General features: G+C 43.0%; 1 protein-coding gene and 2 pseudogenes across 2 annotated transcripts; all 3 read right to left on the bottom strand.

Annotated features, from left to right (window-relative positions):
* Positions 1-59: 59 nt before the first annotated feature.
* On the bottom strand, positions 60-3387 carry LOC125521707 (ubiquitin-conjugating enzyme E2-17 kDa-like). 2 transcript variants are annotated; one of them, XM_048686778.2, is made up of 5 exons: positions 3263-3387; positions 2264-2343; positions 2006-2133; positions 779-883; positions 60-458 (listed from the first exon to the last, which is right to left on the bottom strand). In XM_048686778.2, exons 2-5 carry the CDS (start codon positions 2331-2333, stop codon positions 315-317), a joined length of 447 nt encoding a protein of 148 aa, XP_048542735.1. In that variant the 5' UTR covers positions 2334-2343; positions 3263-3387; the 3' UTR covers positions 60-314. The 2 variants fall into 2 exon arrangements, with proteins under 2 accessions (XP_048542735.1, XP_048542727.1); XM_048686770.2 differs by having other exon boundaries at positions 3184-3313.
* Positions 3388-15704: 12317 nt separating this feature from the next.
* LOC147991922 (uncharacterized) lies at positions 15705-16759 on the bottom strand (annotated as a pseudogene).
* Positions 16760-21347: 4588 nt separating this feature from the next.
* LOC125532961 (uncharacterized) lies at positions 21348-25543 on the bottom strand (annotated as a pseudogene).
* Between the last annotated feature and the right edge of the window lie 1738 nt (positions 25544-27281).

The following is a 27281-nucleotide window of genomic DNA, read 5'->3' on the forward strand; positions in this document are numbered from 1 at the left end:
CATACATACATATCGAAACATGACCAAAAACCAAAAGAAGATAAATCTGGACAAGGTAATGAAGCAAACATGTTTTAATGAACATTTACCAAATAACACCAACACCGATGAAGGTTAACCCAACAAGCATAGGTGAATAGGCTGATAGGCATGCATGTCTGCCGATACTAGTGGCAATTGATGATAGGGCCGACGCCGAATGCAATTTACAATCCTTGAGGATCGGATTACACACACCAACAAATCGAAGAAACAATGGCCCATAAATATTTTTCTTGAAGCGACATTTCAGTTGTCCACGATGCAGGTCTTCTTCAACCCATGGCGTACTTCTGCGTCCAGCTGCGGGCTGTCGTCTCGTACTTTGACCGGTCCGTCTTGTACATGTGGGCAATCTCGGGAACAAGGGGATCATCCGGGTTGGGATCGGTCAGCAGGGAGCAGATAGAGAGCAAGACCTGTACAACATCAAAACATGCAACAGATCAATAATGGACAGCAAGCGGTTTATGATGGTGGTTTCTGGGAAAGTGCAAAACTGAACAAACATGCACTCCTTTTGGCTTATGAACAACTTATCAGTCTCACATGTTAAACAACAAAAGTGTCCCTAAATATTGCAGATTTTCACAAGGATATGGCAGGGATAGCATGTAGCAAACAAGTAATGCAAAAAATAGTGGTACTGGAGCAGACTTCTACAAGTGACTTGTATTTTTAGTAAGCATATAGAGAGTTATGTGTGCAAATAGAAAATGAGGATGGAGACGAGGATGACCTTGGAGATCGTCAAAGCAGGGCTCCACTGCTCCTTAAGAATATCAAGGCATATGCTTCCATTGCTGTTGATATTAGGATGGAAGACCTTTGTCTTAAAAGATACCTAAAAAGAGAACATACCAATTAAAATGGCACAACCATGGATTAAAATGCATTGTAGGGAGGAATATCGACACCTAAACATTAGAATACTGCACTTAGCAATGTACAAATAGCAACAAATGATGCATCCAAACACCACATGGTCCTACTAAGTTCTTCAATGTGGATTTTAGTCAAGAAGGAAGATTGAGACGAAACAAAATAATATCAGGTGTTGTCTACCATATGCTATATATGTTAGCAACAGCAACAAGATCATAATAGTGCTGTCATAAACAACATCATCCATGCCATTATAGCATGTCTATCCCACCTCATGAAAACTGAAAAGTGATTGTGTTTACTTTAAGATAAAATAAACTGGACGAAAGACACAAACAGGACAATCCTGTAAACCAAATTATGAACAGGACAATCCTATATACCAAATTACTAACAGTGTTGCAACTTTGAAAGACCACATCCATGTTAACTATATATATAACCAAAAGATGATTTTATGGCGATCCATAAAAGGGCCACACTGATAGTTATAATACCATGAGTGGACATTGAGAAAAGCATTAACAGGAAAGTGCACACAGCGCCCATCAGGAGTACTCCCTCCGTTCGGAATTACTTGTCGCAGAAACTGATGTATCTAGACGTATTTTAGTTCTAGATACATCCATTTCCAAGACAAGTAATTTCGAACGGAGGGAGTACATGTTACGACCCCTCTACGCAAAAAGGTGATCATAAGTGTTATGGGCATGACAGGCCCAAAAGAGTCACAAAGAAGGCAAATATGGCAGCAGATAAAGATTAATTAGCTGTTTCCTTCGTAAGCAAGTTATATTCTAGAGATCAGAGATTGAGATTGATATCTCCTATTGTTTATGTGTCGCAGTTAATATTCTATTATTAGGATTTCTACTCTATAAAAGGGCAGGTGAACCAGCGAGATTAATTGACTAAGAAAATAGAACCATTGTTGTTCTATCTAGGCGGGAGTGTAACTCCCTGGATGAGCAGGGTGGAAATAACAGATAAATTTCCAGATTACAATATCAAGGACTATGAAAGCAGGCAGAGCACACATAATGAGGGTTTACAAATACGAGGATGCTTCTAAGTCCTATACCTTTGGTGGCTTGAAGGGGTAATCCGGAGGGAAATGAATGTTCACTAAGAAAACACCGCCGGCATAGGGACTGTCAGGGGGTCCCATAATTGTTGCTTGCCAATGAAACATGTCCTCACCAGCAGGACCTAAACAATTTACAAACAAGAAATAGAGTCCATGAGATGGCATGCCAGGATAAAGCAGGGAACAAAAAGGTGTGAACGAAGATAGTGTTATATGGCGTAGATCTCCAATGGAAACAAGTCAAATTCAAACCTGCACTGCATGATGTGGGCGGGTCCTTCTGCAGGTCCTTGAGTTCCTTGAGGATGCGCTTTGATGCCATGACAAGCAACCTAGAAGGAGAGAGAAAAGCTGTTCTAGTTACAACATACTGAGGAATGAAATTGCTGCAGCCATGCTATGACCTCAAAGCTACTCCATGATGATGACACAGCCTCATAGCTGTGAAAATATAACTCAAACATTCTACTCAGGAAGCTAAACAATCCATCGAAAACCTATCAGAAGTAGGAATCAGCAGCTCAGCCCGGCACAGGAACATATCAATGTTTCAAACTCCCATGGCCCATGCACTCATGTGTTCAGTAATAAGGGTAACAAGGGATCAAAGTAAACAGCAACTACAAAGCCCAGCTTGTGAGAAAAGAAATAGTAGCTCACTAGTACACAATTGCCACTGCTGTCGAATCCCCGCATCGATTCGGGCATCTCGGAGATCATATAAACCTCGAACCTCACATGAATACACGAGACTGGACGACTGATCCTCGTAATTCTCAGATAATATACTCATATGTAAGCATGCGACAAACAAGCGAATAATCTTGCCTATACAACACCAAATAATTTTACGTGCGCATCGCCAAGAACGTGAATAACCTAACAAGTAACAACCTAGCGGCGACGGCGACGACCAAACACGCTCCCGAGAGATCGAACACAATCGAATCAAATCACCCCAAGGGGCCGCGCACCAAATCGGACTCCCGGCTGACAAAACCACCATCGAACCACGAACCCACCGCGGCGGCGACGCGCCAACCCGGACCAAAGCGCAGATCTACCGGTGGGCGGCACCAACCAGCACCGGAACGAACGAAAAACTCTACAGAAACATGGCGGCGCGGCGGCGGGGACGGATCCGGATCGGGAGGGGGCGGGGCGGGGCTTACCCGCGCCGATCTGCGACCGGGCAGGGAGAATCACGCGAAAGAGGCTGGGCGGGGGGGAGGGGGGCGAAGGTTTCCACACCTTTTGCAGCGAGAGGTTGGGGACGGCGAGGACAGAGGGACGGAGGACGCCTGCCTTTGGTGGTCTTTTTTGCTCCGGGTCCGCCCCTCGCTTTGTGGCGTGGTGTCGTGCGCGACGGGTTTGGTTTGAAACCGGGCGCCGGGTCCGTGGCCGGTATTTATAATCGGCCCGGCCGGTCCGCGCTTGGAACGTTCCCCGGTCTTTTTATTATTTTCGCTCCCGAAATTACTAATTGTCAGAAGAGTCAGGCAGAGGAATCTAATACTCCCTCTGTCTGGAAATATTTGTCTTAAAAATAAATAAAACAGATGTATCTATAACTAAAATAAATCTAGATACAATCATTTTTAAAACAAGTATTTTCGGACAGAGAAAGTATTCGTTTCCGATACGCGAAAGAGTTTTTTTTATGGAGTTAGACAAATTCCAATTTCCAATAGCCCAAACGTTTGTTGCCCTCATGCTCTACGTCAGAGTGTCTTTCTCTTCCTTTTTTTTGAACACTTCGCCACAGTAGTGGTGGCAATAATTGGTGACAAGGTTCCTCGCCGTTTTCGTGGCGATGTATGATGGGACGTCACAAAGTATGACTGCATATATCAATTTCGAGGTATGAGGGCATTTTTAGCCGCGCTCTTAACAGGCCTTTCAGGCCACTTTTTTGGTGCCGGCCTTGAAAAAACAGCTCAGTCGCGTCCCCAGGACGCGAAAATCATCGGTTTGAACCTTTTTTCCGCCCGACGGTCACAGGCCGAACCCGGCGCGCTGGGGAGCAGTTGGGGGCTCCGGCGCTAGGGAAAAGCACGCCTGGCCCACACCGACAGGGGAAAAGTCAAGGTTTTCTTCCCCCGACTCGCCTTGCACCCCCCGCGCCCTCGGCCACCACTAGCTATATCCCGGTGACGGCCGCCGCCCTACTCCGCTAGATAGCCATTCCCTGCCGGAAAATAGCAGCGCTTCGCCGCGGCAGCCCCTCCCACAGCAGCTGGGCGTTTTCGGCCGCGGAGGCGCGGTTTAGCGGCGGGTACACGCCCACCGAGCGCAAGGTGTTCGGCGTTTTGCCTGACTCGGCGATGGACTCGGATGACGAGGAAGAGCTCGCCGCGCTGCTGGAGGAGGAAGTCGCGGCCGACGTCCAGGAAGAAGAGCATCTCATGGTGCTCGCCGCCCTCGCCCAGCTGCTGGCGAGCAATGAAAAGCCGCGGCGAGGTGGCTCGGCGCCGGGGCGGGTGAAAGCAAAGAACCGACATCGTCTCGAAGGCTACTGCATGCTCTACTCCGACTACTTCACCAATGCTCCACTTCATGGCGAGAAAACATTTCGGCGTCGTTATCGGATGAGCCGAAAGCTCTTCCTCAGGATTGTGAATTCCATCCGGGAGTTCGACAACTACTTCAAGTGTAAGATGAATTGCACTGGCGCTCTTGGATTCACCTCCATCCAGAAGTGCACGACAACGATGAGGATGCTTGCATATGGAGCTCCCAGTGATTCACTCGACGACTATGGGCGCATGGCCGAGTCCACCAGCATAGAGTGTTTCTACAAGTTCTGTCGGGCAGTGATGGCAGTGTTTGGGCCACAATACTTGAGAACACCCAATGCGGAAAGACACTGCTCGGATCCTAGCCCAGAATGCAACAAGAGGATTTCCTGAGATGCTTGGAAGCATCGACTGCATGCATTGAAAATGGAAGAATTGCCCATTTGGTTGGCAGGGGATGTACAAAGGCGCCAAAGGCGGTTGCAGTGTGGTGCTTGAGGCGGTAGCCACACAGGACCTCTGGATTTGGCACTCCTTTTTTGGTATGCCAGGAACTCACAATGACATCAACGTGCTGCAGTGCTCTCCTGTTTTTGCCAAGCTCGTTGAGGGCCATTCTCCTTCGGTGAACTTCGAGATCAATGGGCACCAATACAACAAGGGGTACTACCTAGCAGATGGCATCTATCCGAGATAGTCGACATTTGTGAAGATGATCTCAAACCCTGCGGCAGGAGGCAAGAACGCCTGGTTTGCGAAAGTTCAGGAGGCTTGCAGGAAGGATGTCGAGCGGGCATTTGGTGTGCTCCAATCTCGATTCGCTGTTGTTCGGTACCCCGCTCAGACCTGGTCCAAAGATCAAATGTGGGAGATTATGACTTGCTGTGTCATCTTGCACAACATGATCATCGAGAGCGAGCAAGAAGACCCAGTGTTTGACACTGAACCATACTACAGGCAGGGGCCTCTAACCGAAGTTGATCACAATCTACCGGTAACTTGGACTGCCTATCTCAGTATGCGTCAGGAGATCCGAGACCCACAGGTGCATCATCAACTGCAGAAAGATCTGATTGAGCACCTATGGAGGCTCAAGGGGGACGCCGTGTGATGAAATACGAGTTTTTATTTGTTGAACTATATAATTTGTATTGAACTATTTGTTGTTGTACTATTTTGTTGAAGTATTTGATTTTTCTGTGATGAAATATGTGATAAGAAATAATTATGTTGATAATTGAACACCGAGACACGGCGAAACCACGCCGAATATGGGCCTATTCTCGTCCATATGGGCCCTTTATTCGTCGAAATTAGGCTGCAAAGTGGGCTAATTTCGGCGCCTGAGGACGAGCTGGGGGCGACGACTGGACGCAAAACCGTCCCCAGCGCCGATTGTATTGCCGGCTCACCCCCAAGGGGCGATTTTTATGCGTTCTGGGAGGGCCAACGGCTGGAGATGCCCTGAGATTGCTAACTGGATCTGTTCGTCCGGTAACAAAAATAAATAGGATGTCACAAAAGTACAGAATGCAACTTCCGTGGGTCGAGTATATAAGAGTTATTTACCCTCGCAAAAGGAGAAGAGTTATTTACCACCTGACACTCGTTGTAGCAACCCAGACTTGATGAAAAATATAAGAGTTATTTGCACAAAACAATCGCATTGTCTCTGGGTTAGCAGAAATTGTCATATTTTTGGTAAAAGAAAGTCGGCCTACCACAATCTCTTGGCAAACGGTACTTTTATTTTTCTTCTCAAAAAGAATAAGAATGGCTTCACTTGTTGGATGTTGTTGCCTCGTTTTTAATAAAAACGGGGTAGGAGTAACCCCTTTCCGTAAAAAAAGAGAGAGAATGGCTTCACTAAGCTAGCCTTAAATGTGCTCGATTTGTGTAGTTAAGTTTGTATGTAAGGGCATCTCCAACATCGACTTTCAAACCGTCCGCATACATCCGGCTGGCAGCTGCGTTGTCTGAACGTGTCGTGTCATCCAACGCGAGACTATATCGGTCCGCCGAGCGGTCCATACATGGGGGGGCTTTGCAGGAGCGCGACACCCACAGATGTCGTTGTCATTTGTGCCAAGGCACGGAGCTTTCGCTTAACAACTCGCCCGTGCCACCATGAGGCAACCAAGAGGAGCGCGATGATGTCAGATCCCCAGATCCGGACCAGGACGCCGCCCCTCAAAGAGAGAGGGCACGTCCAAGGTACCCGCCGCAACACCTTCCATTGCCCACACAACCCGAGAGGAGAGTCATCACCATCGCAATGATGCCCGCCGAAGAGCAATGATGCAGACCGCCATCCGGAGCCATTGCCCCGACATCCCTGTCACGAGATACCGTACACCGCTTACATCATAGCACACACAATCACGGTAGGAAGAGTGATGGCAATCCATCTACTCCTAGCACGACATCAGTCTCAGAGTCTGGATAGGCGCCTCCAACTTCCTAGACCAACTAGCATTTTACTTCTGGCCACAATGTTATGCCATGAAAATTGCATGAGCCTATGGGCTAGTGCAGAATCACCCACTTGCCAAATCAAATCGTGTGACCCATTTACTAGAACTTTGGCAAAGTAGAATTTCATTTCAGACACATTTCCCCACCGCCCTTTCATTCCTTGGCCCATTCGAGAAACACGGCGGCGCCATGGAGCAGAGAGAGGATTGGAAGGGGGGGGGGGGATTTGATGGAATAGTTCATTGTATTGCTTGAATCTCGTGAGTATATATATAGAAGTACAATCATCTACTTGAAGTACAAGATAAACCAGAACAAATCCTAATCTATCTCGTCTTTCCTAATAAACATTATACTCAACAGAAACAATTAACAGGTCGGCCGCTGGCAATGTGGGCTTTGATGGATTATCCACGTAAGCCACTTAATTTTAGTGGATGTCCACCAACGCCATTTGGGCTCTTTTCTGTGGATGGCATATGTGGGACAAGTGGACAGCAGGATTTGCCCGTGCGATCGACCTCCAAGGTGAAAAGTATACGTCCATTCCATCCAGTAGAATCAAAAGCACCACTCTGAGACGTACATCTCTCGTTCTCTTCACCAATCTAAGCACAAGGAGCAGGAGATAGGCTGGCAGGTTGTAACTTGGATTGGGTAACGATATTCTGACTGACGTAAAACGTTGCCGTCGTTGGGGTAGGTCAACTTTTTCTCTGTTTTGACCAAAGCAAGCGCTTGCATGCAACGCCACCGTTTGACCCGTACCGGATCCGTTGAGCGCGTCGGTGTAGAAACCAACGTTTTGGTTCCGGAGACCGCCTCCGTCAACAAAGGCAGCGGCAACTTGACTTTTTTTTTTTGCGGGAAGCGGCAACTTGACTTGACTTGCAATATCAGCAACTGCCACCAGATGCTCTTTCTTTCTGCCTAAATAATCAACCCCAGGGATATATACTAGTATAACTGAACCAAGCATGTTTCAGTTGGAGAAAATATCAGTAACAGTAAAATATCAGTAACATGCAAGTGACAGATCAGATTGCAAATTCAGTGAATCAGCATCAACCATTCTCTAATGAAAAATCTATAAATACACTATGCTCCTTAATTTTAGAGCTCTCATGGTCAATCAAGGTCTCCGATTTGAAATTGGGTCACCCGATTTTCACAGGGTCAATATTTTTTTCTCTCTAGGAGCTCTTGTGTTCGAGTCTTTCAAGGCTGGTCATAGTGGGGAGTAACTTATGCTAGTGGCATGCATATGCATGACACTAGTATAAGTTACTATCTTCATAGTGCAAAGTAACATAGTGGTAGTGTTATAGATGGCTTCATTTAGTAGTTTATAGACTCATATTTTCTTGAAAAGCGCTATGTTACAGTAACATATTAGACCAAGTATAATAAGGTGACATAAGCAGACTATAAGAATTAGAATATTTTATCTTTACTTAGTTGGAGGAGAGAGAAGAGAAACGGACTATTGATTAATAGCCATCTGCAACACGAGCCCCAAGACGCTTTATGAGGTTGTAAGGTGAGCCAACTACTAATAAAGTAGTACATGTTTAAAACTTACTATTGTACATGCCGACTATGAGGTTGGCTCTAGATGATGTGGCAAATTCTTATAGCCGACCCTTGGCTCTATTATCAACCATGCTCTTATGTTACTCTAAACACATATTTCCTTATTAAATGCATGCCACATAAGTAAATTTATCTTGAAATGTGCTATGTTATAGCTAAGCTACTCCCACCATGACTAGCCTAATCCACTACGTTCCCTAATTTTGGAGTTGTCATAGTCAATTGAGGTCTCTAGTTTAGCATTAGCTCACCTGATTTTGACCAGGCCAATATATTTTTTCTCAAGGAGCTTTCTCGTTCAATTATATTTACAAATGATAAATCCTGAATGTTCGGGATTTGACCATGGAAATTGAACATTTTTATGACAATTTTAGTTAACGTGAAGATGTCAAGTTTAGTTGGCAAGCACAACAATGTCCTCACAAAAAATAAACCGAGGACAAAATGGGCATGCTTACCAACTAAACTCGCCATGGTCAAAAAATATAAATTACCCAAAAAAATCGTTCTATTTGCCATGGTTAAATCTCGAATGTTCGGGAATTATCGGTGTCCTTCTTTTAATCCATTATAATTTCTAGGAACTCCCCCGTTTAATTGAGGTATTCAATTTTAGATTTAGTTCATGATTTTGACTCAATAAACGATTTTTCAAAACAATCGACAACCAAAAACATTGACATCCACAATACTAAATAAATAAAATATGTAAATTCATTTCATGATGAATCTAATGATATCAATTTGATATTATGGATATTTATATATTTCTCTACAAATTTGGTCAAACTTAAAGAGGTTTGACTTTTCAAAAAATTAATACACCTTATATTTTGAATCAGTGGGAATAGAAAAATTATGAAAACCCAACACACCAACGGCGCAACAAAGTGCACCAAACCCTTCTAGTATCAACTATACTCCATACTCTAAAGAGACACAACACAACACCCTACAAATTATCAGCAGAGCTACCACCGAGAAGATAAACCAATAGGAAACAAATTTACTGCTAGTAAGAATGATCAGAAACCATCGGAGAAGATTCAGTAAAACAAATGGCTATCAGCTTAGTTTGCAGGTAGGCAGAGCGACACTATCAGTATCAGATCTATTGTCTGTCGCCTCGGGTGATCTGGATGAACCAATTCTCATCTAAGCTCTCCCATATTATTTTTTCATAAATTCATTCAAAGCTTGGGGGCATTGACCCCCTCATCTTAATGCATAGATCCGCCATTGCTAGTGTATTTGTGATGTAAATGTATATTATATATTTTTCTGCTCTTCCACCCGCAACACCCTTTCCTTTCATAGTCATTTTTTTTAAAACGTAGTAAAAAACACCCTTTCCTTTGGAGAAACCTCTGGATGAAGATGAAGCTGAGTCTGGATCTTGGTCTTTCAGTCTCTTGAAGATGCATGTCAACCAGATGACAATCAAAATCAACAATAATGCCCCTCCTGCAATCAGGATAGGTTTGTGACCCTTTGCCAAGAGTCTTTGTGTCGAGGGAGATGGTGCATTCGGAGAAGGAGAAGGTAGTCCGGCCCGTCAGCAGAAGTGAGACTTTTTCTTGGGAGGGGTGGGGGGGGGGGGGGGGTGGGGTGGGTAAAGGAGTATGTATTACTCAAGAGCAAAGAAACTCTTCCCTACACAGTTTAGGGATATTACAAGGACCGGAGACAATCCAAATGAAAGTGCGATCCTCCGTCCTACAAAAGTTTGCCAAAACATGGCCAACATTATTGCATGGTATTTTTCTATTCTTGTCATGAATTATTTATTGAAATTAATCATAATTTTGCCTAATATTCCAATAGTTTCCGGACGTGGTTCCACAGGAAAGCCACATAGAAAAGCATTTCCCAAGAAAGAATTGGATGGAAATTTCTGTAGAGTAGCCGGAATGAGCCCAATTGTAGCTCAATTTCAAATACCTCAATTTTGAAGGGTGAAGATTAGGGATGGGTCCAGAAAGAGAGTTGTTTTGGAGGGACCCACTGGTGCAGGAGATCCAGCACTCCAAACTCTTCATCAACGGTGAGTTTTTGATGCCGCCTCAGGTATGCCGTCATGAATAATTAGTCTGTGCATGTGAAAAGATTCGTATGTACAACTATACTGGCTATGCTCTAATTTGGTGGATACATACGCACTAGCTACTTTCCCTTTGTCTGTCTTCGCCAACGAAACATATATGTTTGTTGTAGACCTGTAGTTGGGATGCATGTCGATAAGATTGATAGATCGCCTATTCATTTGAGTTTTCGCAATCAATACATCCCAATCCAAAATGCACGTTTAGGTGCTAAAATCCAAACATCAGTTTTCTTTGTCAGTTCGAACTGCTCAACTTGATATCGATAAAACAGCTATATATGCTCTCCTAGCTCTATGAAATATATTCTTTTCGTTCTTTACGAGATTATGGTACAAAATCTACATGACTCGGTATTGTGTGCTCACCTAAGTTTGAATGTAGTTTTCTGGCAAAAACTTTATAGATATACAGTTCATGCAAGTACCTACTGGCATACTACCCCCTAAATATAGGGTGTGGATGTAAAATGGACGCTGTGCTAATTTAAATGTCTCCTGGCGACAGAAAATTCGAAACAAAGGGAGCGCTACCTAGATTTCCTGAATGTTTTGTAGCCATTTTTTGGACTAGTAAGGGCATGTCCAATGCATGTCCCACTGAATGCGCATCGCCGAAAATTCTGAAATAAACCCAGGAATAAATGTGAGTAACAGAATTTGAACCTTGGTGGGTTAGGGATACCATAGTCACTCTAACCATCCAACCACAGATTGGTTTACAAAATCTATTATATAATTAAGATAGAAGACAAAGAAGCTTCCCTTAAAAAAAGACGAAGAAGCTATTACGTTCATCCACACAGATTAAATTATCTGAGGCGTTAATTTTAGATATTGAGGGCTAAAATTTAAAAGATGTAGCGTAACATACAAAAAAAAAGCATACAAACAGTTTGACACGTCTCCATGAAGAAAAAAAAGTTTAACACGTCATGTAGAAATAGTTAAACTCATGTACGGCAGACTCATATGCCTTTTCATCGGAAAAAAGTGTACGAGATAGTCATATATCTTTACTTTTAATAGACGAGTTGGTGAATAGTCTCCGTGGTTTATATTCGCTGATTTTTTTCCGTCTCTCCTCCCACCACCCCCTCCCATTCTGGTCCATTGATTTATTTTTCTCTCCACTCTTTATTACAACCAGAACTTTCTTAACATATAACAAATCACGGATCTAACTTCCTTAAATTATACAAATCAATCGATTCCTTTTGTTGGTTTAATTTGTCTTAGGAAACAAATAACAGATTTTCAGCAAACAAATAATACATTTTAATCTAACTTTTCTAACTAATCTAAATCAATCGATTTCTCTTATTAGTGAAATTTGTTTTAGGAAACAAATAACAGACACGTCACAACTTTCCTCCCAATAAATAGTTTCTTAATATTTGCAAACTTTCCTAATCAGACACGTCACAAACAGGCAGGTACTGATATCACGTTACGAAACAATAAAACCCCATTTGTATAGAAATCAGTTAAAAATCCTAACTTTCCTAAATTTTTACCTTTCCTTGATAACAACCAATATTTCTTATGCTTTCCACCTATTGAAGAAAATCACCCCTCCATCGACATTAGCATTTTTTGAAATGAGATCTCCCGGGTTATGTTTTTTTACGATTCTTTCCAATTGTGACCTCTCCTTTCACTCCGGCTCCTTCTCGCATAAACATCTCCACCACAGCCAGGTGACACCACCCCAGACCTCCTGCCTCTCCACACCTTCTCCGCCACCTCCTTCTCGTACTCCATTAACAATCCCTCCGCCATATTTGTCCACGGCGGTGTCGAGGGCATGACGCAGCAGCGTACCAACGGTAGAGCAGCGCATAGCAGCAGGAAACAGCACGCAACAGGCGAGGCGAGCGGCCGACGGTGGAGGGCAGAGATGCGGCCGGCGTGGCTGAGGGGGCGGCCGGCAGAAGATGGCCACGACTGGAGGCGGCGCAAGGCAGGGGCGCGACAGCGGGGCGAGCGAAGGGATAGGCAACAATCCTCAAATACCAAAACCAAATGTACAAGTCAACAATCAATTCACGTATCACAATCAGATTCTAGTACCCAGCTTAACTCACGGATGGTAATCAATCTCCAAATAAAGGAAACAATCACCGTCGTTTACCTCTCGGCAATGTTAGATAAAAATAACGCTGAGAATTCAGATGTATTGTTTGTCATGGAGCTGAGGCTGGCCGATTACATGAAGTTAATTCTCTCAGTTATGGTGGCAAATATAATACACATAATCCATATTGTTATGGACTAGCGCGTGTGCGTGTGAAATAGATGGATTATGGTCCCGTACCCAATAAGATGAATATGTGTGTGTTAGAGAGAGGGAGAGAGAGAGAGAGTGAGGAAGAGGGTGTGTGTGAGATAATTTGATGGTAAAAAAAGTCGTCAATGTCACTTAATATGTATGAGAATATTAAATGTAATATTAACATAATTGATATTAAATTCTTAAAGTTAATATAACCCCGTTGCAACGCACGGGCATTCTTCTAGTACGCTTGGTATTGCAATTACGACATGCAACTACTCCCATGTGGAAGAGTCCGAGCACCCCAGCAAAAGAAGAGGTTGAGCACAAAAAAAAGTTGGATGTGTCTAGCCAGCGCACGGTCGTCTGGGAAGCTTAACGAGCGGCCCATCACTTTACGTAATTTTTTGTCTCCCTCTTTAATTAGAATAGTCATCTAGCAGTTTTTTTCTGCTACGTATTAAATGCCAGCATATGCATCTCCTCATTGGCATGTATATGCATGTGCATGTGTTTGTTTGCATTTTTTTGTGATTTAAAAAATTTAAAAAGGCACAACGTTCAATTCGCCTGTTAAAATTCAGATCTGTTTTCTCTGTTGAAAACCCTCGCGCCGTGCTTTTCAAAAGTAGATCCCACATGTGGATGTTTCGACGAACTAGTCTTCCTCCCAACTAAACATCAATATGTGTGTAACTAGACTACATGCCGCGCCAAATGAGCATATGTGTGTGCCAATAGGCCTTTTGGCAACTAAACATCAATGTGTGTGCAATTAGACTATATTGCCGCGTCAACTGAGCATATGTGTGTGCCAATAGTCCTGCCAATTAAATATTAATGTGTGTGCAACTAGACTACATTACAAGCCAACTAAATATCAATGTGTGTGCAACTAGACTACATTACAAGTCAACTGAGCACAAAGTAGATCAAGCTTCATCAGGTCTGCTGTGGCACTGTCGGACGCATTGAGGAGGTTGGACTTGAGCGCGGTCTGGCTCTCGGGGAAGAGGAGGGGCCAGAGTCGGAGGATGTCGTCGGAGAGAGGAGTCTGCGGAGAAGGACATAGCCATGGTGCGGAGCTCGGCGATGGACGGGTCGAAGGAGGCCCAAAGTAGGGACAAGGCTTGCAATCCACTACTAGATAGTTGGTCGGGGTAGTAGACTAGTTGCACGTTAAGTTGTTATGGTTGGTAGGTTGCAACCTCGTATGAAGTTAGATCATGTAGCTCCAAAGTTGGTTTTAAAAAAAGTTGCACCATGTAGTGCTAAAGTTGCACAATACAGTACTTTAGTTGCACTATATAGCATCAAAGTTGGCATCAAAACAATTTTGTCGAAACATACCTATGCGGGTTCTAGTATCAAAGATCTCGTTGCGATGAATCCAACTGTGAAAACGGATCTGAATTCCAACGTGTGATTTAAAAGATATGATTTTTTTTAAATTTAAGAGGCCAAAATAAATAAATATTCGTGAATCTATTTTTCAGACTAGTCTGTACGCATTTAATTCTAACAAAAAGCATTCGCTAGCTGACAAAAAAAGACACACATATAAATAACAAGCCGGCCGTTCGTTCCTACGAAAAAGTGCACATGCACTTTTAAGATTTCAGGAAAAAAATTTGAGCACAATAGGCATCAGTATCTAAACTGCTTTTTTCGGTTAGAAAACCAACACGGACTCCTTCTTTACTGGCCCTATTCGTTTCAAAGGGTTTTCACAGGAAATCTACAGAAAGTGTTGTTCCAGAGGAATTTATGCAAGATGGTCATTCGGATCATAGGAAATGCTGATTTGATTTCCTCTGAAATAGTGCTCTGACGACCTGATTCCTCAGGAAATGAAAAATCCAGCCCGGACTCATGTTACATGTATGCCCAAGGCAGATCGGTGGCTTTCTAAATAAACAATTCAGTAGGCAGGTGCTTTACGTAAGAGAAGCACCATGCAACCAAATTAAAAAAAAAGAATCTTAGCCTTCTTATATTAGCATCTAAGGATGTGTTTGGTAGCCTGCATGATTCTGTCATAATGTTCCTCTCTGAGACATGTTAAGTACAGACATGCTGAGTACATACAACTGCAGTTGTTTGATAGCCTGCATGTGTAAGAACATGCTGAGTTGAGACTTTGTTTGATAGCATGTATCTGTCAGGACATGCTGGTCTTAGACTTTGTTTGATAGGCTGTATCTGAGATGGTTAGGATATCATAATTACAAATACATGATAAAAATTTGTGTGCACAATTCAACGGGTTCTTGGCAGCATACATCATTTGACCACCATTTCGACAATATGTAAATATGAAGAAAAAAATACCACTTAAAATATTTAGACATATATATTTGTCGGCAATTATTAATTTATTTTCAATAATAAATACATAATGTTGTTCATTCTTAAAAAAATCTGTGAATCAACACGCCATCTTGTCACAAACAAAAAGAATGAACATGTGAAAATTGGTAGGTGTATTTTATATAGAGGCAAAATTGCATAGCATGCGTGCTTGATTTTTTGTGACACAGATACAAATACACTTAAAGAAATCTTGTGGCATCGAACGACAACAGACATGTTGAACTATTTAAGAACCATGTTATTAAGAAAAGTAACTTGGTTGAACCAATAAATCTTTTGATCCATATTACATATAGTCTCATTCCAAATTCAACTTATTAAAGGGATAGTTCTCAAAAAGCACCAACTAACATCAACTCAAACAAGATCAGGATTCTTCTTCAAGATACGCTTGAACAATGCATTGCGGACTTTCTATCCATCTTCACAAAATTAAGGCCTTTTCCCTTATGTTCGGTCAGATAATTTAAAACAGCCAACCGCTTAGCGAGATCATACTCAACAAGGTCCATTACAGCCTTGTACAACTCAGGGTGTGTTTCGGTATGGCATGTGTTGTTGATAGCACTTGCAATCTCACGCACAGCATCAGACATGTTGTTAACCTGGATTGAGTCTTCTTCAGTCATAACAGGTGTCCTCTTCCTCTTCTTAGTTGTACTAGGAGAAGGATCATTAGTTTCACTAGCACCAACAAATACGAACTCAGCCCCAACAGGACCATTCACAAATCCCTCGCCACTTGTTCCTTGCCCCTCCACAACAATGGGTTTTCCTTTGCCCTCCACATCAACAGGTTTTCCCAATGGCACACCAGAGCCCATTGAAAACCTCCCAGTGGTGAGCTTATCAGCGAAGCAAAGTTCCATATAATTGTAGTGCTCAAGCGGTGTGTTCAGTAATTCAGCATCCGTTGGATGGTCCTACAAAATAAAACGACATTTCAACATTTAAGCAACATAAGTAACTAATTTCAGCACAAAGAGTAACTCGTTTCAGCACCATTTCATCAATGAAGTAATCCATTTGAGCATTTAAAAAAATTGCAATCGTACCTGAGTGTGGCCTAAATAGTGTTGCTCTTCTAGGACTATCATTTTCTTGTCATCGTCCCAAAGTGCACCACTTAATCCACGGAGATGAACAATTCTTTGCCACCTAGTCCGCCACTTGCGAAGATGATTGTGCACCTGGGTGTTACTCACATCATAACCAACAAAAGTGGTCAAAGCCTTTGCAACTTTCATTTTATCGGCCTCCTTGAATCCTTTGTCAGTCCTAACACCTTTTGCTGCTACATCTGCAAGACCTTTCAACATGATAGCAGACATAGGCGGGGTCTAATTCATGACCTTTGGGGCCTTCTTGGCTTTAGCACCAAGATCCGGAATCTCTTGCACGTCATTATCCATCTACAACATATATTCCAGAAAAAATGTGATATCTTGCAAATTATACCAACTAAAAAATAAGCACGATTCACAAACAAATAAGAAATAAGAAAATCAACACAAACTGTGATGAATGGGAAACATGATCTGCGTTTAGAAAAAAAATCGGTGCTATATAAACTAGCACCATCTCTCTCAAATGATACAACCTGGGCATCTAGCAGTCATGTCGTACTAGGAAAAGACATCTAGCAAAACAACTTGGACATCTACTGTATTTAAAAGATCAGTCTATTATTAGTAAAAAAGTATGCCGATGCAACCTGGACATCTAGCAGTCATGACGTACTGGGAAAAGCCATCTAGCAAATCAACTACATCTATCGTATATGTCAAAGATCATTCTTTTCAATCGAAAAGAACAATGCAGATGCAACCTGGGCATCTAGCACCAAACATCAAAGGACAAACAAAAGAGAGGATAGTTTTTTTGTTCAAACATCAAACGCAAACATCTTCTAATCTACTTTCTCTCTCAAGGTCCATCTATTTCTCATTACGTGCTACCTGATTATAAGCAGGAGGGTGGAAGATTGAGGAAGGAGTAGGAACGGGAGGGAGGACAGTAGAACGAGGAACAAGAGGTACGAGGGAATACCTTGCTAGGCGATGGCAATGGCGAGTTGGAGCAGCGGCGGCGCGCGGCGACCAGAAGATGACGAGGCGGCGAGGAGAGAACGGGATCGCTGGGGAGTTGGGAGAGTTGGGGTAACCCTAGCGTTAGTGGGTCCAGATGGGAACCGATGGGTTGGGCTCAGATTTTTTCGTGGGTTCGACCCATGCATGCTGACCAGCGAACCTCTTTTCACATGTTCTCTCCTGAGCGTGGCTACGGGGGTATTCGGGGTGAGCAGAGCATAGCTGAGGAGACCCCGCGCAGGCTACCAAACAACGAAAAATGGGTCGAGTAGGGAACATACAGGCTTATGCAGGCTACCAAACACATCCTAAAATGATGGAAGTCTCCCTCCGTTTTCCCTATGCTGTGCCAAACGCACATTGCTCTCCTTAGTTTTGCACCTCTATTCCTTTGTCATTCCTACGGCTCCCTCAATTCCTACATTTACTATTTCTATGAACCGAATAAGGCCTTAGTGCTTCACGCTTATTTTGTAGGAGTAGTGCTTCACGTTCTATCGGATTAAGGGAAATAAATGTGTACGTACATAGCAAAAAATGCGGGGCAATTTTTTTTGGCAAAACACTTTAAAAATAATAATGATGATGTTACCGGTAATAAATCATGCATGGAACTCAGACTAGAAATACATGGAGAGAGGCACCTGATGATGGATTGTGTATTCGTGAGGCAGATTTGGTCGAGCATGGGCCGACTAACGAGGAGGGTGGACCTGGAACCGAGGCAAAACGACAAATACAACAATGGGCGATGAGGCAGGACGGGAACTCAACCAGTGGACGTGCTCATAAAGCCAAGTGCCGTCTTGGGATGTGGATGATCCGGAAACACAAGAATAATGTGGTCTTTAATGACGAGAGGCCGTCCGTCCCGCGAACCATTCAATGCATCCAGGATAAAGGTAGACTATGGGCAAAGGCCGGAATGTTCAAAGGCGACATGGTAGGCTTCGAAGTAGAGCAGGTAGCGCGGGGCAATACCGAGTAGTCCTTTGTAAGTTTGGGGTGATCTCGGGCGAAGTCCGAATGTAAATAATCATGTAACTGTGGACTTGTGGATTCGGGACTCTTTCCCCTCTCTTCTTTAATGAATGATATGCACACTCGTGCATATTCGAGAAAAAGAAATACATGGAGATCTATTAGTACAAATACTTTATATTTCAATTCTGACATTTTTTAAGTAATGAATCAGGATGTATGTTCTTTTTTTTTGCAATGGACGATGTATATTCTAATTACAATGGTTGAAATTCTAAATATCAATGGGAAGAAGTAAGGCATGCAAATTATTTAGTATAAAATAAGTACTCTTCATCGGAAAAAATAGTCGTTAGAAGGACACGTGAAAACACATACAATGTACATACATAAGATACATACCCCATCCCGTTTCAAAATATGAGGCACATAAGTAAACATATTGTCAATGTCTTAAAACTTTGACCACTAAAATATGCAAAAGTATAGGGATTGGACATGTGAAAATAGCTTTCATGTTCAAACTTTTATGCCATACCCCGTTTTACTCTTTTTTGATGTATCATAAGTGAATATCACCGCTATAATTGTGAAGTGGAAACTGAAAATAATCAAGTGCCATATGTTTTGGAGTGGATACAACACTATATAACTATATAATTAAATGGAGCAGATCGACACATAAACCGTCATGGAAGAGTCACCAAAACTATAAATGAACGTATGAACATCGTCATCATTTATGCTTGATGAATTTTGTTTATAGTTGTTATTTAGTTCAAGGAGACTAATAGACTGATAAGCAAGTGATCGAGTCAATTTTATTTCTGGGAAGAAATGAGGCAGATGAGCGAGCTGAAACATATCGCCATTATGCAGAAGGTGCACAACTCTAGAGGACCTACGGATATCCCAATCATGTATGCTCGATGAGTTTCATTTTCGGTCGCAATTGTGTTGACGAAGACCTATGGTGTGGTGGCAAGCAAATGAGTCAGATTTTATTTCTAAGAAAAATGAGCGAGATGACGGACACACTAAAATTTGGAAGAGTAAAAAAAGTTAATATAAGGGATATTATGTTGTTTCAAAGCAGCGACCTCATGATATATGTTTTTTTTGCAAGAATCATGATATATGTTATTAAGGAGCTAACATGGCTGATGACCGATGGACCAAGAGAACATCGTAAAGACAATGCATCACATTTGTCCACATGGACTAAAAATATTCGGTATGTTGTTTATATGATGGGTCCTAATTATAATGGTTGAGAATTATAAACTGAATGCAAATGGTATATACGTGTATTTGCACCGAATAAGCTATGATGGAAATCAAAGTGAAGCAATGAGTATTAAGTGCATCCCTATCAATGATGATATTGATATTACTTTGTATAGGTTGTGAATAAGAAATAAAAAAATATGTTTTCATCTTCACTAGAAATTTGCTTGGTCCATTCTGCATGTACCATACAACTGCCTTCGACCATATATTGTCCTTCTAACATTGGAACAAATTAAATGTTTGTGCCAAGCAAAATTGAAATCCATACAAGTATGATATGCAGCCAAAAAACGCTACACCATTTCAAGATTATTTTATTATAGAGTAAGAATCCTGAAAATTTTAAACAAATACAAAGATGTTTCAAAATATATATTAAAATGGTAGTGGTTTGAACTGAATAAAAAGCTATTATATTGAGCTAACTATACGTGTTTCACTGTAATATAACTTTTATATAACTTCATCTATATTTTTAAATATCAAATGACAATGTAGAGCTGAATATGATCAAGTAAGAATTAGCATTGAAGAATAGATTACTGATGAAAAACATAAAGTATGCTAATATGCAATAAATCTATGTACGTAGAAGCCACTACACTACTAATGGTGAGCCGGATTGAGGAACGGACAACCATGTTCATATGTCATCAATATTTAGATTTATCGTTTGGTTGAAACTAATTTTTAGTTTGTAAAAATATCATGATGAGCCATCATTATTTGGTATCACTATGAACTAATGGTCAACAATTGAAAACAGACCGAGTAAAATTTATAAATTAGCTACGAATATAGTAATAATTTTAGGTCACCCAAGAAAAACTGTACCAATTTATCAACGATCCCCTTGCAATGACAACATTATGTATAGAATATTCATGCAAAAATAATGATGAAATGTTTTATCCGAAGAAAAATATAAATTCCATCTGTAGATAGATAATATGTTGGAAATCTAGCCGCGCAAATGCGTGGGTCACCCCGCTAGTGGATCTCATTAAGAAATAGAAAATAAAGATTCTAATACACATGAATCTTTATTTTTCACTCCAATCTTTTCAGCCTTTGACACCAGACCACATTTTTTCTCTCCAAGCACCCGCCTCCTGCAGAGGATCCCGCTTTCCTATTTGAACCTACTTTACCTGATATCCAATCCTACATGGCATGTGAGGCATCACCCTGGGGCTATACATTGTACATGCCCTCAGAAACCCCAAATTCAGTGGCGGAGCTCACCTTGTCGGCGCTATTGGAGAGGTTCGCGAAGCTGCTACTGGCCGCTGGGAAGCTCTAAGTGGAGCCGTGGTCAACTCGGTGAAGAAGACAATGGGCGTGGTGGAATAATTTATTTATGAAACGATCGTAAGATTACCTCGGGCGAAGAATAACATATTCAGTGATGAATAGTATTATTATATATTTGTTTGTGTTGGGGGAGGGGGGGGGGGTTGTTTGTGTTAGGGAGGGGGGCATTGGCCCCCTCATCTTAACACATACCTCAACCGCTGCTAATATGTTAGTATGCTGTATTTGTGATGTAAAGACATTTTTATATCAATTGGACCACCCATACCAAAAATCCTGGCTACGCCACTGCATCGAGATCACCTGCCCTGCCCTGACTAGATCCCTAGAGCTGCACCATCAGTAGCATTCTTCCAGCAGATTTCTTCCCTGTGTATTATTTACAATTGATGGATAAGTCTGTGATCGTGTAATTTCGTCGTTTAAAAAAATTTATTGTATGTGGTACATCAAGATGACAAGTTTGCTTAGTGGTTCAAACAAAAGACTTTAAATAAAGATCATACATACCATGCAAAGCAGATGAAAGACTACCCGGCGTAACATAGTCATAAACCAGGAGCTTCTCTTCCTTGGAGTAATAGAAAGCACGCAAGGGAACAACGCCCTGGTGCTGGCCAAGCATGTCAATTATCTCCATCTACTGTTCGAATACTTTCTTTCCTACCACCACCTCCTTCAGCCTCTTGACCACCACTGTCGTGCCATCCTCAAGACCAGCTTTGTAGGTCGGACCGTAGCTTCCTTTCCCAAGGACTTCACATGAAGCCCTCAACAGATCATCCAAGTCGAAATCATATGAATAGCCCTCAAGGAAAACTAGCTTGTTCCTCTCTGCTTCTATATCACCGCTGTATTCTGGCTTGGATTTCTTGGCTCTTCCCACAACTTTATGCTCCATGACATGATCACCACTCCTGTATTATGGCTTGTATATCTTCCTCTTGCAGATGCATACCACGAGAATGACCATTATTATCACAAATATAACTATTGTGCCTACAACAACCACTGCAATTTTGACAGGTTTCTGACCCCTGTCCGGGGGAGTTGGAGCATTGGGAGGAGGTGGTGCGGTTCCTGGACATGGTTCCAAGGGAAGCCCACATAGGAAAGCATTATCCAAGAAAGAATTGGCTGGAAACTTCTGCAGAGCAGCTGGAATGGGCCCACTAAGGTTATTGTAGCTCAAATTCAAATACCTCAGTTTGGGGAGGTGAAGATCAGGGATGGGTCCAGAAAGTGAGCTGTTCTGGAGAGACAACCCAGTAAGCCGAGTCATATTCTTCACTTTCAATGGGATTTCTCCGACAAATGAGTTGTACAACAGGTCGAGGAATGCTAGTTTTGAAGCTAGGGAAGTAGGTATTGTGCCTGCAGTAGGACTGTTTGGTCCTATGCCCTCCAACATACATGGCAAGCTTCATGCCTTTGAGGTGCTAAGCCTTCGGTCCAATCGTCTTACTGCTGGCCTCCCCACTGATGTCGCATCCATTCCATATATATGTCTGCACTCTCTCTACCATCGGCGCAACAACTTGTCAGGCGGACGGGGGCATTGGCCCCCTCATCTTAACATGTACCTCAACCTCTGCTAATATGTTAGTATGTTGTATTTGTGATGTAAATATATTTTTATATCAATTGGACCACCCTGACCAAACATCCTGGCTACGCCACTACATCCAGATCACCTGACCTGACCTGTCCTGATCAGATCCCTAGAGCCGCACCATTAGTAGCGCTCTTCTAGTAGATTTCTTCCCTGTGTATTATTTACAATTGATGGGCAAGTCTGTGATCGTGTAATTTAGTCATTTCAAAAAAATATTGTATGTGGTACATCAGGATGACAAGTTTGCTTAGTGATTCAAACAAAAGACTTTAAATAAAGATCATACATACCATGCAAAGCAGGTGAAAGACTACCCGATGTAACATAGTCATAAACCAAGAGCTTCTCTTCCTTGGATAAATAGAAAGCACGCAAGGGAACAACGCTCTGGTGCTGGCCAAGCCTGTCAATTATCTCCATCTGCTGTTCGAATACCTTCTTTCCTACCACCACCCCCTTCAGCCTCTTGACCACCACTGTCGTGCCATCATCAAGACCAGCTTTGTAGGTCGGATCGTAGCTTCCTTTTCCAAGGACTTCACCTGAAGCCCTCACCAAATCATCCAAGTCGAAATCGTATGAACAACCCTCAAACAAAACTAGCTTGTTCCTCTCTGCTTCTATACCACCGCTGTATTCTGGCTTGGATTTCTTGGCTCTTCCCACAACTTCAGGCTCCTGGACATGATCACCACTGTTGTATTCTGGCTTGTATCTCTTCCTCTTGCAGATCCATACCACGAGAATAACCATTATTATCAAAAATATAATTGTGCCTACAGCAACCACTGCAATTTTGAGAGGTTTGTGACCCCTGTCCGGGGGAGTTGGAGCATTGGGAGGAGGTGGTGCGGTTCCTGGACATGGTTTCATGGGAAGCCCACATAGAAAAGCATTCCCCAAGAATGAATTGGCTGGAAACTTCTGCAGAGCTGCTGGAATGGGCCCACTAATTCAAATACCTCAGTTTGGGGAGGTGAAGATCAGGGATGGATCCAGAAAGTGAGTTGCTCTAGAGAGACAACCTAGTAAGCCTAGTCATATTCTGCACTTTCAATGGGATTTCTCTGACAAATGAGTTGTACGACAGGTCGAGGAACACCAGTTTTGAAGCTAGGGAAGTAGGTATTGTGCCTGCAGTAGGACTGTTTGGTCCTATGCCCTCCAACATACTTGGCAAGCTTCATGCCTTTGAGGTGCTAAGCCTTTGGTCCAATCGTCTTACTCCTGGCCTCCCCACTGATGCCGCATCCATTCCATGTCTGCACTCTCTCTACCTTCGGCGCAACAACTTGTCAGGCGGAGGGGGGCATTGGCCCCCTCATCTTAACACGTACCTCAACCTCTGCTAATATGTTAGTATGTTGTATTTGTGATGTAAATACATTTTTATATCAATTGGACCACCATGACCAAAGATCCTGGCTACGCCACTGCATCCAGATCACTTGACCTGACCTGTCCTGACCAGATCCCTAGAGCTGCACCATTAGTAGCGCTCTTCCAATAGATTTCTTCCCTGTGTATTATTTACAATTGGTGGGTATGTCTGTGATTGTGTAATTTAGTCGTTTCAAAAAAATATTGTATGTGGTATATCAGGATGACAAGTTTGCTTAGTGGTTCAAACAAAAGACTTTAAATAAAGATCATACATACCATGCAAAGTAGATGAAAGACTACCAGGCGTAATATAGTCATAAACCAAAAGCTTCTCTTCCTTGGAGTAATAGAAAGCACGCAAGGGAACAACGCCCTGGTGCTGGCCAAGCCTGTCAATTATCTCCATCTGCTGTTCGAATACGTTCTTTCCTACCACCACCTCCTTCAGCCTTTTGACCACCACTGTCGTGCCATCCTCAAGACCAGCTTTGTAGGTCGGACCGTAGCTTCCTTTTCCAAGGACTTCACCTGAAGCCCTCACCAGATCATCCAAGTCGAAATCGTATGAACAAGCCTCAAACAAAACTAGCTTGTTCCTCTCTGCTTCTATACCATCGCTGTATTCTGGCTTGGATTTATTGGCTCTTCCCACAGCTTCAGGCTCCTGAACATGATCACCACTGTTGTATTCTGGCTTGTATCTCTTCCTCTTGTAGATCCATACCACGAGAATGAGCATTATTATCAAAAAGACAACTGTGCCTACAACAACCATTGCAATTTTGAGAGGTTTCTGACCCTTGTCTGGGGGAATTGGAGCATTGGGAGGAGGTGGTGCGGTTCCTGGACATGGTTCTAGGGGAATCCCACATAGAAAAGCATTCCCCAAGAAAGAATTGGCTGGAAACTTCTGCAGAGCAGCTGGAATGGGCCCACTAAGGTTATTGTAGCTCAAATTCAAATACCTCAGTTTGGGGAGGTGAAGATCAGGGATGGGTCCAGAAAGTGAGTTGTTCTGGAGAGATAACCTAGTAAGCCCGGTCATATTCTGCACTTTCAATGGGATTTCTCTGACAAAGGAGTTGTACGACAGGTCGAGGAATGCTAGTTTTGAAGCTAGGGAAGTAGGTATTGTGCATGACAAGTTGTTGCGCTGAAGGTAGAGAGAGTGCATATATGGAATGGATGCGACATCAGTGGGGAGGCCAGCAGTAAGACGATTGGACCGAAGGCTTAGCACCTCAAAGGCATCAAGCTTCCCAAGTATGTTGGAGGGCATAGGACCAAACAATCCTACTGCAGGTAGTCGCAGCATACGAACACGCTTCCCGTTTGGTGTGCATGTAACCCCAATCGAAGATGTGCAGACTTGGGTTGTGAGGCTCCAGTTGACCTTCCGTGGATGAGGAAGGGACACAGAAAAATCCAAAATGGTTTTTCTTATCAGTGTTCATATCAGCTCCTTTGGCACAAGGAAGAAGCAGACCAGCAGAAAGAAAAGCTAGGAGCATAAGATGTTGCATTGTTAGGATGTCAGTGAACAAGCAGAACTAGAATGATAATCCGAGGATCATCAATGTTTCACTCCTGCTGCACAAAGGAAAAGAGTACATTACTGTCTAAAATCACACACCCTACCTACACATCACTGTCCCAAACTTAGACTAAAATCACAAAACTTCCACTGCAAATCGATGGTGGCAGAGCATAAAACCACTGATAGTAGAAGGTTGGGGGAAGATTACTGCACAAAACACACCATTGATGCCAAACGAGGTTTGGCGGTCAGCTGGTGTGAGCATGTGTTCAATCTGCACAAGCTTCCCCGATCGGCTGAACGTAATCAGGGGGAAATGTCAGGGCAGGTAGAAATAAGCTACCCAAGCACATTAGTTGTCTAACATGGAGATGAACATCAAGCCACACTAAACATAGGTGCAAAGCAAGAAGAGATCCAAGACTGAGGAGAGAGAAGCATCACGGGAGAAGGAGGATCCCGATGTCTCTCTATGAAGATATCACGGGAGGCCGAGGAGGGAGAACCATCACGGAAGAATTCCTTGGCCTCTCCCTGGTGTGGTCTCCTCCCTCCCTCCTTTGAGGTGTAGTAGTGGAGTACAGTGCACGTGTGTGTGTGTGAGCGACTATGTCTGAGCCCAACAAACAACTAGTTTCAGTAAAACCTTCTAGCATCTGATGTCTATAACAACTCTTATTGATATCTACTTCCAACGCTGAAAACCTTCTAGTATCTTTGCAGAGACTGATATGTATCTACAACAACTCTTACTGATGTCTATAATCCTACAATACTTTAGAATATTTCCAAGTTTTAATTGAAAATGATTTAGCGAAAGTTTCAGCAAATTGCTCTTCAGACTAGTAGTTCCAAACAATGTTTTCCAAGCACAAGCAGAGTAGCATCACTCACCAGGCGTCCCGGGCGTGACGAGGACGATGTGGAAGAGCAGGCCGCTGCTGGGCAGGAGGTCGACAAGGAGTGGAAAAATCCTACCATCACGTGTGGGGAAGCACATGACGAGGTTGGGGACACCCAGCTGCGTGACCAGCTTCTTCCTCAGGTGGAATACGGACTCCCCCTGAAATCGAACGCGCCATGGCTAATGCGGGTCCCATAGGTGCTCACCTCATCGCACACGATCGCCCACGGCAGAAACAGTCTGGTCAGGCTTTTGGGGAGGGGGAGCTGCAAGTGAGTCACAAAGAACCATCATGATGCCAGCCAGTAGACCAAACATGAAAATGCCATCAAGAATCAGAAGTGTGGTAGCCAAGAAACAAAGGATTTAACCATGATCTGCTCCCGAGAAACGCAAATCTTGCAAGATGCCAGGAACAGAGCCAAGAAACAATGAAATTAACATGGGCTGAATGAAGGAGATCAGGGGAAAAGTCAAGGCAGGTACAAATAAGCAACCCAAGCACACTAGCTATCAAGCATGGAGATGAATAACAAGCCACACTAAAGATAGGTGCAAAGCAAGAAGAGATCTAAGGACGAGGAGGGAGAAGCATCACGGGAGAAGGAGGATCCCGATGTTGATCTATGAAGGCATCACGGCAGGACGAGGAGGGAGAACCATCGTGGAAGAATTCCTTCGTCGCTCCCCTGGTGTCGTCTCCTCCCTCCCTCCCTCCTCTGAGGTGTAGTAGTGGAGTACAATGCGCGATCGTGTGTGTGTGTGTGACCGACTGTGTCCGAGCCATGGGCGAGCTGCTTTTGGAGGGGCATGGGTGATA

Source organism: Triticum urartu, chromosome 1A (assembly GCF_056163025.1).
Source record: "Triticum urartu cultivar PI428250 chromosome 1A, HENAU_Tu73, whole genome shotgun sequence".
NCBI classification, from domain to species: domain Eukaryota; kingdom Viridiplantae; phylum Streptophyta; class Magnoliopsida; order Poales; family Poaceae; genus Triticum; species Triticum urartu.